Source organism: Thermobia domestica, chromosome 3 (assembly GCF_964235325.1).
Source record: "Thermobia domestica chromosome 3, izTheDome1.hap1.1, whole genome shotgun sequence".
NCBI lineage: Eukaryota > Metazoa > Arthropoda > Insecta > Zygentoma > Lepismatidae > Thermobia > Thermobia domestica.
Genome location: NC_137456.1, coordinates 159,889,535 through 159,906,126, shown reverse-complemented (window position 1 = coordinate 159,906,126; position 16,592 = coordinate 159,889,535). Strand labels below are relative to the sequence as shown.

Genomic DNA, 16,592 nt, shown 5'->3' with positions numbered 1-16,592 from the left:
ACTAACATTATCTTCCAGCCCAGATATTAGCTTTTGTTTATTATTATAAGCACACTTTGAACATCAGATAATTATGGAAAAGAGTAATAAAAAGATATTTATTCAACAACTACCACTCTGCCTCACGATGCCATCATAGTTGTTTTGTATTTTCCTGCACTCAACTTGAGCGCTGATTGGCTATTGAATGCTCTTTAATTGGATTGCTTAGAACTGGACCGAAACGAAATCTCTTGAACGAAACTATTGAATTCAAGACAAAAATGACGTCAGTGCTGACGTCTTTGTCATCAAATAGTCTTGAATGGCCTTGAACAAGACTCTTGTTCAAGCTTTTTTTGGATCGTCTACAAGCGGTATAATACCCACAAGTGGAGTACGCAAGGGAGAGGTTTCCAGATATTAACCCCTACTCGAATAAGATATTATGGAAAAATGAAGATTAATCATTTTAAGATACGTATACAAAAAGCCACGTGTGCTGAACGATACGAGAATTGGTGTCTGAACCACATCTTTGATGAAATTCTGTGTACGCCACTGATACCTACTTCTAATACATACCTTAAACACTGGATAATTCAATTGTTATATATCGAATAAATTTCAATTTAAGTGTACTTTAACTTACATCAAATATTGTATTTGGTGTGTGCAATTTTACAACGGTTGGCCTTGGTTTGCATATTGTATTTCGATACAATTGTCCATATTCCATAGTGTGTCCCATTGTGCAGCCTGTAAGAGCAAGGAATAGTAGATATATAATAAGTATACGTAGTATAAAAAGAAATTAGAACTATATTAGAACAGTATAAAAAATACTAGAATTAGAACAGTACTAGAATTAGAACAGTACTAGAACAGTATAAAAATAAATTAGAAGATAATATTATTTAGGGTGCACAAAGCGCTGAAATATGGTAAAACAATGAATCGTAAGTTACAATTCACCAGTAAAACTGGAACAAGGATCATATTAAACCAATATTGGAAATAAACAAGACACCTCATTAGTTAATATAGAATATAGACAGACCTTGAATATGTGTTCTTCCATAGAATAAGAAGAAATTTTACGTTGAACTTTACTAAGAGAAACCTTGTTACGGAGATACGCGCGAACAAAAATTCTGTGGGCCAAATTCTAAAAACTAACCTTAAAAGAAAAAGATCATGAATGCAAGATACCCCTAGAGCTTGTACGAGATAGGAGGGGGTGGCGTAAAAGTAGTCAAAAATGACCAATATTACGGTCGAATCACTAACTTTCTGGGTCGTTGAAATGAATAGTGAGAATCTCGATGCTTTTTAAGCCCAAGTTTAGTTCCATTGGCATGAAAGTGAGTAGGGTTAAAAAAAAAGAAAAGAAAAAGGAAAAAGAAATAAAGAAATAAAGAAAGGACAAAATGAGTGACATTAGTGTCGAATACGCTAGTGGTCTCTAAGCTGATTACTGAACATTAAAGCGATGATATTTAAGCTGAAGTGTAAGCATGAACGGCCATGTCAGCTGGCGCAGGGAATTCACAGGGGCAATCTGAAGACGTTGCTTAATTGATTCGACTTCGGAGAGAGTTTTCCCAGGGAATGACGAATGTAACAATTATAAAGTGGGATGGAATAATGAAGGTGTTTCGAAAAGTTTCACGGTACAGGATCTATTCACCAATGAGTGCACACTGTCTGGAATCTAAATCTTTTAGTAGTTATACTCCTACGAGTATGCCGGCTGGGCTAAACGACAAGGTGATAATAAGAAATGAATGCAATAGTGGAATGAATACAGTGGGAGGAAACGGAAGAACCTCGTGAACCCCCCCCCACACACGGTATTTGTCCACCATAAAGTCCAGTTCGTGCAAACTAGGATCAAACCAGGAGCCTCACGCACCACAGATGGGCGCTCTACCACCGAGCCACCTCAGCCCTGTCTGAAATCAAAATTGTACGTGAGCGCTTACCACTAGGTCAGTATGCCTTCTTTTACGTTAAATGTAACTGGCAGGATCGACCCTAGTTTAATTTTCCGCCACGTGCAATATCATCAGTTGCCTCCCCCCTCATACTGTAGAAAGAATAATCTCACATCTTAAAATCCAGAATATTAAGTTCGTTACCCCTCATAATTTTAGTAGAGTTAATAAAATATATATAATTTTATTATTATTATTATTATTATTATTATTATTATTATTATTATTATTATTATTATTATTATTATTATTATTATTATTATTATTATTATTATTATTATTATTACAGGGTCAGTAGAAATTATCCGGTATTAAGAGTTGTTTAGAGAAACAAAATTAGTTCCTGATCTCTCCGGTGAATCTTTACGTACGATTTTCATTACTCGCCATCAATAACAGATGGACATCAGTAACAAACTTCTTTTGGGCTCCGGTGCAGAAGGGTATTTATGGTTCCTAAACCAGTGATTCTTTCAGGGGGTGAGCCGGGGGGGTATTACCCCCCCGGAACTTGAAGGCTACCCCCCCGGCGCATTCTCAAAGAATATAAGAATGTTCAGAAACCTATATATTTCTGTACTCGGAAAAAAAAAAAAAACAACAACAACACAAATATTGGCTTGAGTACGTTTGTGAACGGGAAAGAGAACAAAATGTATAACCATCAGATATATTACTCTTCAGCTTACACAAGAACTTCATTTCTTGTCGCGCAAACTAAGACAGCAGTTTGATTGCATTGGCGGTCACCCCCAATAGAGCAAGCACCAAATACACATGACATTTTCCTTCCTTTGCTGCTACAGACGCGGGGGCGGAGCGGTTAACAGGTTTTATCCTTTCAACTGAACTCCCGTAAACATTAAGGGTGTTCACGGGAGGGACACTTCCAACCTCTCTCAATTATCTTTTTGGCTCGTAAGGTTCCTGAGGGAGTGAGGTACATTGGGTATAAGAACAAACGACACATTTTGGAAAACATGGTTATAAAGGCAGCTTACCTCTCCCTAGAATTCAAAAACCTCTTGGTGCTGAGTAAAAAGAGAAATATTGACCGTAGATCACAAAAGAAGGAAGAGAAACTCCAGTATATATATGTATTATAGACAACGGTTGTAAGCTGTCCTTTTGCAAAATTTTATTGGGCAGAAACAATGAAGTTAGGTCGTATGGCGGTAGTGATAGTTGCTTGGTGGCAATCGGCTCGTAGCTGGAATAGACGGTTCGCTTTATCCCTCCTCTAACACCAGGCCTGAAATGCTCCTCTGTATATATATATATATATATATATATATATATATATATATATATATATATATATATATATATATATATATATATATATATATATATATATACTAAAAACATGCCTCTTTCCCTGCCTGTTTATCTTTCTATATTTATTTGAAATGCATTTTATTACTATAAGAGAGAGAAGTGGGTTCGGACAGAACTTGGCTGGCGTCTTTCGCTGTTGACAATTTTGAGACAGTTCTATAACTGCAACGTACTGTTAGCGTGTGAAGTGTTGTGTGGCTTACTTCAAAACTTTGAATGCAGGCTGTTTGACAATTCCACAAGAAAACTTAAATTTTCTGTTGTTCTTGTAAAACCTGAAAAATGTGCGCTGGGAGGAGACGGTAGAGACAATAGTGTTTATTGCGTGATTGTTCGATTTTGCGTGCTGTAACTAACTTTCAAATTACATTTTTCATGTTCTTTTTTATTATTTATTTATTTATTTTACTTGAAGTGACAGATTGAAAATCACAGTGATGAGCACAAAACGAAAAGCAGGTACTTTACTGTCATACTTTACCAAAAAAATAAAGCATGAGTCATCGCTCGGAGAGAGTTCAAGAGTACCAGAAGGGAGTCCCACTATTTCCTCATCTCACCCACAGGAACCTCTTCCTTCAACTTCTTTTAACACCGGATGTTCTGCTGTACAGGGAAGATCGAAACATGAATATCGTTTCATGACTTCTTGGACAGATAAATACAAGTGGTTAGTTTATGACGAGAATCGGGGAGGTGCATTTTGTAGTGTGTGTTCAAGATATTATCAAAATGATTTAAATGTAGCACAGAAAACTAAAGGCGTATTCATTACAGTTCCGTTCACAAATTTCAGGAAAGCAACTGGTACTACAGGGAAACTCCACAAGCATGATTCCTCTGAATATCACAAAAGTGCGATGGTGAAAGAAAATCTTCGAATTTTACATGAAAATAAACCTATTCATTCAATTTTACAGCAACAAAGCAGCACTGAAATCGAAGAAAACAAACAGCCTGTAAATATTCTCCTGCGCAGTTTATATTTTCTTGTGAAAGAAGAAGTGGCTCATACGAGTAAAAATGATCATATTGTAAGAAATTTGATGGCTCCGTGTATTCAAAGTTTAAACGACTGGCTTCAGATAAAGAGTCAGCGTGCAACATACTGCAGCAAAGACACAGCTTGTGAGATGTTGGAGTGCATGGGAGAAGTGTTAGATGAGGAGTTTGCTGCTGAACTTAAAGATAAACCTTTTGCGTTAATGGCTGACGAATCGACTAACACAGCGAATAAATCAGAGCTTTCTGTCTGTGTGAGATATGTTACTGACAGCTGCGTAGTGAGGGAGAGATTTCTATGCATAACTACGCTTCAGGACACTACCGCCGAAACTATTACAAATTGTATTGAAAATGAAATAACCAAACGAAATTTGTCATTTGATAATCTTGTGGCATGTGGATTCGATGGGGGTTCTAATTTCTCTGGTAGTGTTTCTGGGGTGCAGAAGAGAATTTCAGAAAAGGCAAAGAGAAATGTCCCGTACATACATTGTAGAGCACATGTTTTGGCCCTTTCAGTGACAAGTGCAAAAAATTTGTTTCCATGTGTAAAAAGATTTTTTTACGTTGTGAGGGACATTTGCAAGATATTCCGCCAATCTCCGAAAAGAGAAGCTGCTCTTCACGATGTTCAAAAAATGTTACAGGACCCTACTTTGAAAATTCCAGAACCCATGGATGTACGTTGGCTCAGTCATCACAAAACCATTCAAACCATTAAAAAATGTTATGGATCAATAATGATGGCGTTAGAGCACTTATATAAAGAAGGTGGAGATTTTTGTTCCTTGGCAGGTGGAATATTAATTGAAATGGAAAGCTCGACCTTTCTTCTAACATTGTGCTTGTTGGTAGAGATACTGGGATCCGTGTCAAATCTAAGTAAGTACCTGCAAAAGGAAGACTGTCAGCGAATTTACCCCAGCTGATTTCAAGTACTCAGGCTCACCTGAAGTCAATTTCTGAAGATGCAAATAAAGCAGCAAGGCAAGAATCTAGTACCATTTTTACTACTTACGACGAAATGAAAGTTAAACTTTCAGAAATCCGAACAATCAAGTCAGATCCATCTGAAGAAAAGAAATGTTTGGGAATGCTTGCTAAATTCGCTGATGCTGTAGCCACTGAAATGGGCAGAAGGTTTAATAAGCAAGCTGTTGATTTGATTTCAGCGTGTTCATTTTTTCAATCATTTGATTCTATTCAACATATCAAAGAATCAGATGTGAAAAGTCTCTGTAGCATTCTGTCCGGCATAGATGAAGATCACTTATACGCAGATCTTCAATCTTTCAAATTTCTGGCACCAAATGTGAATGACAAGATATCGCCATTAAAATACATTTTAACATCTTCTTTTGGATACGATGAACTTAAAAAAGCCAGTGTAAAAATTCTAACAGTGCCAATATCAACAGCCACCGTTGAAAGATCTTTCAGTGCCATGAACAGAATAATGACACCGTTGAGGAATCGATTAGGGGAAACTTCCTTGGACCATTGCATGAGAATTTCCATTGAAGGAGAAGAAGTTCCTAGTGAAGAATTTCTCTGCAAAGTCATAGAACGTTATGCAACCAAAAAGCAAAGAAGAATGCGTTTACGTTAAGTGAAAAGTACTTTTAAAATAACTACTACCAATTGCCTTTTTATTATTTATTTATTTTATTTTATTTTATTTTTACGTGAGAATGAAGTTATTTTGTGATGTGAGTGTGGATGCGTGTATTCGGGAGGAAGAATTGTCTTACAGTTTGACTTACGTGCTTCACAGTTCAGTTTTTTAGTATTACATAATTATGTGGATATTATGAAGTGTTAGTGATTGAACTGCAAACAATGGTTTCCATCTCAGCTTTGTCGGCAGGTTAGCTTTGAGAAACATAACAGGTAGGACTACAAATTCTTAATTTTTAAAAAAATCGCATGTTATTATAATCATTAGAATCATAAATGTGCTATAAAGTAGATTTACGAGTACGAATCTAATTCTTCAATCAAGTACTGAGTATTCTATACGTGTCTGTTATTTTCTTCATAGGAAAATTCTATCTTTAAATCGTCCATACGCTCCACCACTTCCCTATGATTATATTTTCAATTGAGAGTACTTTGCATTGTGAAATCAATGAACTTTTGGTTTCCAACGTTACCCCCCCAGACCCTGAAAATACCCCCTCGGAGATTTTTTTCTGAAAGAAACACTGTTCCTAAACAGTATGGCATCCGTGAAGGAGGGTATTTGTGATCCCTAATCAGAGAGTTATATCGAAGATAAACTGTTGAAGCTTGATTCCCTTACCAGAAGCTATGACAAAGGGCTCCCTTAACAAGAAAGGATAACGTATGGCTTGCAAGGTAGCATCTCAAGGAGAAAACTCACTAACGGAACAGGTCATTACGCATGGAATATTAAGATTTTCTTTCTGTTGATAATTGTTTTTTTAGTATAAGTAAGAAATTAGATGCTTTACAGTTTGTTTTCCTCCAATTATGTCTTCTAATTCCTGAGTTGCACTGCTGAAATATGATTCTATTTTTAGATTCTGATTCACGAGATAAATTAATGATGAAGTGGGCTTGTAATGGTTATTCTACACGGTCAAAGAAAACTTGATCAAGACTTGTTCAAGACCATTCAAGATTATTTGATGAAAAAGACGCCAGCACGGCAGGGCATTTTTTAAGCTACCTTTCTGTATCCAAATGGATACCCAGGCCCAGCACTTGGATACCCAGGCCCACCAGTTTGGATACCCAGTGTACTTCATAAATCTGGAAGAGTACTTGAACAATAAATTACTTGAATTACTGTAAATTTAAAATCGCTCCAATATATTTTGGTTTTGTGACTATATGTATTACCTTGTATTCTGTGGATAAGTATAAAATTGGAGAGCTTCATTCTTGAAATTTTAGATATTCCTCTGTTCTTCGTTTCGCATACTCATTTGTCTACCTCCAGATGATAACACTTTCATTCCACTCTAATGCAGAGAAAGTTAATAGACCAACTAAAATAGTAGAAAGATTGAAGCCGAATTCTCACATGTAACGGTTTAAATGACGTTTGGCTTATATACCTTTTGAATAGTCTCTGAGAGAAAATAACAGAAGAAAACAACTTGCTATTTGTATATTTAATTTTTATGTAATGGAATTTTTACTTATCTTTAGCTTAAAACATTGTTTCGGTTCGTTACTATGAAGACATTATTTCCAGTGGCGGCTTTAGCGGGTAGTTCGGGTAGGCACGGGCCTACCCAAAAATTTTGATAAATATATAAACGCTAAAAGATACAATAAAGAGTAAATATATTTTCCAGTATTTATATTAATGGTAGATAATTATTTAACAAAATAACATCAACTACTACTGTAAAAATAATTTCCTACTGTCATTAATCAATCAAATGTGTATATGTATCCATAAGCGAGGGAGCAGACCTACCCAAAATGAAAATCCTAAAGCCGGGCTGATTATTTCTGATAAAATATTGTGAATAGAACTTTTACACTTTTTGGAATACTGTCTTACGACGATAGCCAATTGTGTTTCTGACGTGGCAACCTTCGATCAAAAACGGCGAGATGTACAGCAAGAAGGAGCTGCTGATTCAGAGTTTCGACGTCGATGGCTTTTTAGTGAAAATCTCTCACGCCGAATGATTAATGTAGCTACGTGAAGTCAAAGCCAGGCTTGTTGTCTGTCATCTATACGGTACGTCCACGTGTTAGAACATATTTGAGGCTAAGCTAACCTTTCTCTTGAAAAGGAGGCTATGGTAAATAGGAAGGAACTAGAGCGACCGAATTAGTTAGGCTTACCATGTTTGTTTTCGTTTGCAGCTTGTATGTTTTCTGGGGACAATTGAATATCGAGTTTCCTAGAATCCATATCCGTTTTATTCAGAAGAAGCTACCACAGACGGTTTTTCCTTTAAAGCCTTTTATTCTTTACCACCACATGATCGTTACACACATCCTACCATCACACCGATCTGCTGTGCACTATATTGCTGATATTCATTTGATGCGATGCATATTAACTTACAAACTATGATAAAACTATTGTTGACTTTTTACTTAGATTGGGTTGTATTGAGTGCATTGATTATACATACATAATTTTGAGTCGTTATTTTAGAAGCCTGTTGAGATTAGCTTTCAGCTATTCTTGAGCTACACTTGTGCATTCGTAATTTGGTTCGCTTTCCAGAGATTCCCAATTCTCATTATCGCCCAATTCCAGCCTTCTCTAAGATTGTTCTCTTTAACCTAACCTGGTTTATCCTGGCCTAACATTTCTTGGCAACCACACATTTCGTGTCTGTTATGAGCAATATTGGAAATTGACATTTTTTCGGGTACATTTTCTGACATAATTAATAGATGACACAAACATATAAGAAAGTAAGGGATTATCCACTAAGTACAAAGCGCTATTTTTAACAATTGTTTAACTTTTTTGTTGAACAGTTACCTTCAGTGGCGGATTTACTCCTGAAAGGGCCTGAACTTCTCCAAAATTTTAGGATTTCTATACAAAACGAATCAAATGTTACCCATAAACCTTCAAACCTCTCCCCATAAAATTCTGGGATTTTTAAACATGAAGTATTCCTAAGAGAAGCCTCTACCAAAATATTTTTCTAAATCTGTCGCTGGTTACTTTTGAGCCCATCTCCTTATTCCCTAATAATCAGATATTAGGAGCTCTAATACTCAGATTATAGATCACTGTCTATTTTTTTGTTTCTTCTTCAGCTTCTTAAATATTTGCCAGAAATGTTTCCTTTTCTTTGGCAATTTTACGATCAGTGAGATGCTACAAAATGATTGAAAGTTTGCGATGGTTAAATTGTTAAAAAGAATCCTTTATGTCACAAAGTGTAACAAATTGTAAACCTTTCTCACGTTCTGTAGCGTTTGAATTTTGTTATGGTGTCAAGGGCCTTTTTGCCCCTGGATACCCAGTTGCGATTTCTTAAAAAATGCACTGCAGCACGGATGTCATTTTTGTCTTGAATTCAATAATTGAAGCCACAGGCGGTGACAGGATTTAGGTAATGTGGGTGCAGGCCAGGGTTTGCCCAAGTGGGCCCAGCCCGAAAAAACCCACCGGGTTTTTTCGGGTTGGACCCACCTGAAAAAACCCACCTTAAAACCCACCTGGGTTTTTGAGCTTTTTGTTAATATATTGTTGCTACAACTAAGTTGATCACATTGAAAGTGATTTTTATCAAATTTTGGACTTGCCTCGGGCGAATTAAATGCTTTCACGTTAACGTATACAACAACATTCTACATAAGACCTTTATAAAGTTCTGAATGCACTGAATAAATGAAAAAACCTTACCTTAGCTTGAGATAATTATATAACAAATTAATGTATTGATTATGCTTATAGCCTATTTGAAAGCAATGCAATTTTATATTTTAGAAAATACTTTCCGTAAATAGTGTGCTCACCGACTCGGCTATGCCGAGGGACGTTATCCCTCATAGGGAAGACCGGGGAACATTGTCACAATTTTCACGTTTTAGTTTCTTGTGATGCTCGTGTAAGGCCGAAAATTATAATTTTTAGTATACACATACTTCGTTATCTTGTGCATAGCATATATTTCTCTGTCCAATGTAACTCGCTCTGAACTGGACTTATGTACTATGTTTTATGATCAATACAGTTGTGACAATGTACCCCATATGCGCGTTGTCATAATATATGGGGCAAATTGTCACGTGTTATTGTTGTGGCACTTTCCAGAAATTGGTAGATATTATTAATGCAACTATTACTAATGCAAAAAGACTGTAAATGTTACCAGCATTAAATACTTAGCGTCTGAAAGAGAATTAAAACATAATTAAATGAAAGAGGAAACTATATTAGTTAAATAGGAAAGAAAGTAGGAGGACCCGTAGCTTATATTTTCTCAACCTAAAAGATTTATTGTTACATCAAGCTTTGTAGGAAAACCAAAACTGCCATGAAAACAGAACTAACTCATAGCTAAGGAATCAAAACTATAAACTGAAAGGTCATAACAAAATGACGAAATTATCAAATCATAGCCTACATCTCCAATAGGCCAACGCAAAATTAGCCAATTACATTTAAGTTGTTTCTAATTGTAGTTCATGAACTGCAAAGAATTTCTCTGATAGGACTACTGTATAGCTAGAAGAGGAGTAAATATTATTACGAAGTTTAGTTGCGTTTTATTAGTACGTACCGCAAACTAGTTTGAAAATGTTTATCCTTTTGTTTCTATAAAGTTTATCCTTTTGTTTCTGGAGGTCATCGTCACAGTCACAGTTAATACACAGTAAAACAAGTTCTGCTTCCCTCAGTTTTCGTAGGCCGATTCCGTACATCGAATGCACTGAATCCACTTATCGCTACATGTACTTGTACTGTATGGATCGCCATGAACTAAACACAATGTATCGTCGTCCTCTGAGGAAGAATCGTAATCTTCTTTTGACCTTCGTTGACATTGTTTATAGGTGCAAAACTATTTGCTTGGGGAATTCTTATAGCAAGATTACCATGTCTTTTCAGAAATACCGGATACCAGTCTGGGCCAGCAATGCCTTTTCATTCCACGACTCTGGGCATTTCAATCCTAGCGCTTTTGCATAGTTGTAAGCCAAATTGCGAACCTCTTTTGTAGTGAGTCCAAATTATATGTGCGAAGCTTGTTTTGGTATGATACTAGTAATTCTTCCTAGTATTACGAAGAGTAACGTAATATAAATGAGCATTGGTCGAACTGTAGTTCGCCATCTGTAACACGTGCACAAAATCTTGCCAATGTTCTGTAGTGGACATGAAATTCTTTAGCAGCTTTAGGCCTACGTATTGATATGGGGTTATTTCTTTTCATAGCTCTTGCTGCAACCAGTAGATCTTCCATTGGTGGTGCTTTCCTCTCTGTCTTTCTTTTGTATATTCTCACTGTCTGCGAAACGGAGATAACCCTGTCGTTTGTATTATACAGAACACACAGTGGGGCACATTGTCACAGTGACAACATGCCCCACGCGTCGCCATTACTCCTTTTACAAAATATCTATACCAAACGACAAGATTAGGTGCATTCAAAGTAGCACATTATGAAGCTCTATTTGTAACCTACATAACACACACAAAAACATTTGTTTGTACCGCTTTCATGAACACAAAAAACAGCAATTTCAGGACTCGGAAAATTTACATTCCGGCACTAAAAACAAAGTTCAACTGACGCAGCACCGTTGTTGCCGCGTATCTCCAATCGAGTACAGTTAGTAGTGACATCTAGTAAGTAAACAAGAAAGCAGCACCGGCTCGCTAGTGTTTTCGCTTTTTTCAGAATTGCTACTGTGACAACATGCCCCTTGAGACAATGTGCCCCGGTCTCCCCTACGGGAGTTTAAAGCCAAATGTGCTGGTACTACCAGTAAATATGTAGTGCATTAGTAAAACTATTAGTATTATTTCTTACCTTTGATGGTAGCAGAAGTATTCTTCAGTAAAATTTAGTTTTCCAACAATAACAGTTTAGTTCAGTTATTTGTTGGTACTCCTCAAATAAGCGTTCTTTAGAATCAACACCAACAATAGCGTAAAAATTCTTGTCAAATTTAAGAAGCTTAATGCTCAGAGTTCCGAAAGCTACGTAACACTTACTACTTCAAGTGCTGAATTCAAACTTCCGTACTAGTGGAAGTTTCGATATACAGTAGAGAAAGCTGCATTTTCGAGGGGAAAAAAGTCGCGAATGAAATGGTCGGGAAATTCCCGCAACTGAACGCACAAAGCATCGGAACTGAATACTTCAACAATAAAACTATTTTATTTTACGCTGGAAGATAAAATATGAATTATATCTTTGTTAATTGTTTTAAATTAATTTTCTGGAAAGAAACGTCTTGCAACAAATGCTCGGGAATTTCACCTAATTGAACGCACAAAATATCGAAAGTGACCTTCAAATAAAACCATTTATTTTAAATTAATATGTTTGGTGTTCATATTTGGCAAACGTCAGTGAGGCTTCTGGGATGATTCGATCGTCTGCCTGTACCACACATACTACAAGGCAGCACCTTCGATGTTTTAAGTTTAAATTTTCAGGGTACAAGCACGAGACACACTAAATTTCCTGTACAGATATTGGCGGCATACCAACGTACAATTTCAAAATGGTGGCTTTAAAAATATATAGCGGGTATCCACGCTACAAAGTGCAATTTTCGGTCTTTTAAGTTGAAATTTTTAGAATATAAGCACGAGGCACTCTAAATTAGCTGTATATATTTTGGCGGCAATCTAACGTAAAATTTCAAAATGGCGGCCATTTTTTCAAAACTGCAGTGAATAGAAAATTGTTGCAAGTTGTGACAATGATAATCTTGAAATATAAATCACATTTTAACACTTTTACCCCAAAGACATTGAAATATTTCGAAAAAACCCAATTAAACCCGAAGAAAACCGATTAAACCCGAAAATACCCGAAAAACCCACATGGGCCCAGGTGGGTTGGACTTTTTTTTAAAAAAAACGGGTTTTTTCAAACCCTGGTGCAGGCTGGGAAGGGACAAACATCCTAACATTGTTGCCAGGACGCTCTGCACTATTGAGCCGTAAGAGCTTAAAAATAACCCCTGAGTTTTACTTAAACACAAATACAAAAGCACTGAATGATAGCAAGTAAATTATGAGAGACTTAAGAAGTTATTAAAATATATACAAACATAGGAAACGATAAATATACAAAATAGAAAGGATTATTGTAGGAAATCTGAAGATGGAAGTTAATGTGGGTGCAGCTGCACCCAATGTGGCGCCGCCTATGATTGAAGCTGTATATTTTTGAAAGTTTATAATAAATTCATGATATACATATCATAGTATGGGTTCTGGTTGCTCCTCCCTCCAGTTTTTACCTTCTGAATCCGCCTCTGATATATATTTGACTATTGTTGCTTTAATAAGATCTTGGCTTCTAGACCAGTGCTATTCAACCTTTTTTTCTCGCGTACCCCTAGACACAGTTCGCCATCCAATTATGTAGCCCTGAAGCTGTTTAAAAGAAATTAAATCGAAATGAACTTATTAAACTTAATACACATATTCAGATATAATTATAAAGACTAAAAAAATTACATAACTGGTGTTTTTTTTTTTTTTTTTTTTTGCCAAGTTTCGTAAACCGTGTGATGGTTCTCAGACGTGTAAAAGATAGCTTCATGCGTGTGGAAAACAAGTTCTGAGACTGTATGAAATAAATGTTAACCGATTACTTGGAAATATTAGATACACGTGACGTCATCTCGGAAATTGTCCATTGGAAAGAAAACAAATTTCTCCAACTTTGATAATTCAATAAATATTGGAAATATGCTTATTTTAGGATTGCGTACCCCCAACAACATCTTCGCGTACCATCAGAGGTACGCGTACCCCTGGTTGAATAGCACTGTTCTAGACTGTTATTAACCTGGCACATGCCCAAATGATTGCGTACTGACTGATAAAATGTGCAAAACGGAAGTACCCTGGAAATGGGATTTAGGACAGATTTCTGGGCTTTCGATATCTACGACGATGTAGCCCGTCACGTTCGAGAGATTACGTCCCTCGGCGAGCACACTATCGGGAGAAATGGAAGGAAGAGAGCGGCCTGGGACCTATATGTTAGGTAATATCCCGCTATTTGCCTGATATGAATGAGGAAAAGCCAGGAAAACCTCATTCAGGATGGTTGGCCTAAAACAGCTTTTTACACTTTTTTGAACGAGTGTCCCTGCCCCCATCGGGAATCGAACTCCGGACCGCTCGCATCTCCCCTCGAAATGATTATATGTTATTCTATTATAATATATGACATTATTTTATCACCAAAATCAATTGTAATACCTTAGAAGTTATTTCTTAGGGTAGGAGTTGCATTGATGAGAGCTGATTTCCATTACGAGGGACTCATGGTACGGCTCATGTCCATAAATACGTAGGATGTCATAAAACGACTGACTACAAGTCACAGATGGACGTACGTAGGGAGTATGCGCGTTCCCGACGGAGAGTATGCCAATAAATGAGACTAGTGCAACAAATATTTGATATCGCATTCATTAATTTTAACTCTACTACAGCCCTTGTAATGGTTTGACATTAGTAACATTAAGCTTATTGATTATGAAGTGCTGGTTTCCTATATTATGCAGAAATGCTCTGACATCTAAATGCTCCGATAGATCACATCGATATGAACAAAGTGACATGCTTAGAAGGTGAATTCTCATGCGTAGTTGACGAGAAAATCGAGAGAAATTCATTTTATATCGTTTAAAGCAGGATGTCTCAACATGGGGATCGCGACCCATAGAGGGATCGCGACATGGTTTCATGGGAATCGTGAAGATAAGCGGAAGAGATATATAAAATTAGAATCTAATATCGGAAAATACTTTTAAATATTATTTTCAATTTTGTTCTGATAGGCATATTTTTTATTTTTATACATACTGTTAATAATAACAAAAAAGTAGTCCTACTAAACATTTCCAACAGGTGCACATTGAGAAAAATGATTAGGTTGAAATGAAACTTATTGGTGTATATTTTAACTCAACCAGGTGGCTAAAACTGCTCCGACCCAAATAGGGTCAAAACGTTTAGTTAAATTGGGTTGAAATAAATTCAACCCAACGTGTAGTTAAATGTACTAGTCCAACCCAGCGACCCAGTTGGTGTAAAATCGCATAACCGGTTAATACGTTTAACCCAATTTGGTGTACAATATGACCCAACAAAGTGTAAATTGCATTAACCCGATAATGCACTTGACCAAACGTGTAGTTAAAAGTGAAGAAGCATGGGGTCGCTTGAAGAAGGGAGGGAGTGCAAATAACCCAACAATGAGGTAAAATTGACCACGATAGAGTTCAAACATGACGAAATAATGGGTTAAAAAAGTAAATGTCACTTTAACCGCTACGGAATTTAACCCAACATGTGTTAAACCATAAGTTGGTTACAAAGGTAACCCAATTCAAAATGATTACCACTTTAGTGTATTACTTGGAACTTTATTCAACACCAAGGATATCGCTTTCTGAGCATATCAGAAATAACTCCTTACTGGCTGTGAATATTTTCATTTCTCACAGCGAATAAGTAGTAGTGATGAGCGCAAGAGTCTTGGTCTTGCACTTTTTGCAAGAGTCTTGCATGCAAGACCAAGACCAAGACCAAGGGATGCAAGACCAAGACCAAGACCAAGACCATACCTGCAAGACCAAGATCAAGACCAAGACCAAGACTCTTACGCAAGAGTCTTGCACAAGTAGCGATACTACTTGAAGTTTTTTTATGGAATGTAAAAAGGGTGAAAAATCATCACATCTTTCACTTGAATTTCTTGGCTTCAGTAAAAATGCCGCTGTAGCGAATGCGTTCCCAGTAGATTATGCAATCTGTGTGAGACGATCTGCTGCTGTAGCATATAGCTACAGTATTTCATTTTCTGAATAGGTTGTTCGCGTTTTCTGTAGTTCTTACTCGTTTTCAAACCACACAGGTGTCATTCTAATCAAAGCTTGTTGCACATCAAGAAATGTATCATTGGAGCTGGATTACGATGCGTTTCTAAACGATGAGAATTACTCATCGGGAAATCAGACACTATTCTACAGGTGTGTGTTATCTGGAGTAAACTTAATCCTTTGACCTTCAAGCTCGTAAAGTTTGTCGACTCGTCCTAGAATAAACTCGCCTTCGGTTCCAGGCTCGATTCCCAGTGGGGACACCGGTCGAAAAAGTGTAAAAAGCTTTTTCAGGCCAGCCATCCTGTTTGGTTTTTTTTGGGTTTTCTTCACTCACACCAGGCAAATGCCGGGGTGGTACCTAACTTATAGGTCCTAGACCGCTCCCTTCCCTTTTCCAAGATAGTGTGCTCGCCGAGGGACGTCATCCCTCATACGTAACAGGCTAAATGGCCATAAATACGGAAAGCCCAGAAATCTAAATCCTAATACCAATCGTCCTGGGATAAATATACCAAAAGAGGGATTTTTCACCCTTCAGCTGCTTTTCCTCATGCAGTCTGCTGACGAAACGCCACAAACGTCCAGTAAGAAGAAATCCGCAAAATGAAAACCGCAAGTGACGAGTGCAAAAAGTAAATTTCATGCGTGCTTCGAAGATTTCTTTAAACCTGGTTTGATTATAATAAATATTATTTTAATTTTTTCTCTCTTTTTTGGCCAATATTGCTA

At 36.8% G+C, this 16,592-nt stretch overlaps 1 protein-coding gene across 1 annotated transcript in view; it reads right to left on the bottom strand.

Moving 5' to 3' along the window:
• Positions 1-16,592, bottom strand: part of LOC145680843 (vascular endothelial growth factor A-like) — a 78,547-nt gene that overhangs the window by 43,383 nt on the left and 18,572 nt on the right. Inside the window, exon 3 of the mRNA XM_081751953.1 lies at positions 632-738. Within this exon, the coding sequence (XP_081608079.1) occupies positions 632-738 (107 nt within the window). The remainder of the gene's footprint in view (positions 1-631; positions 739-16,592) is intronic.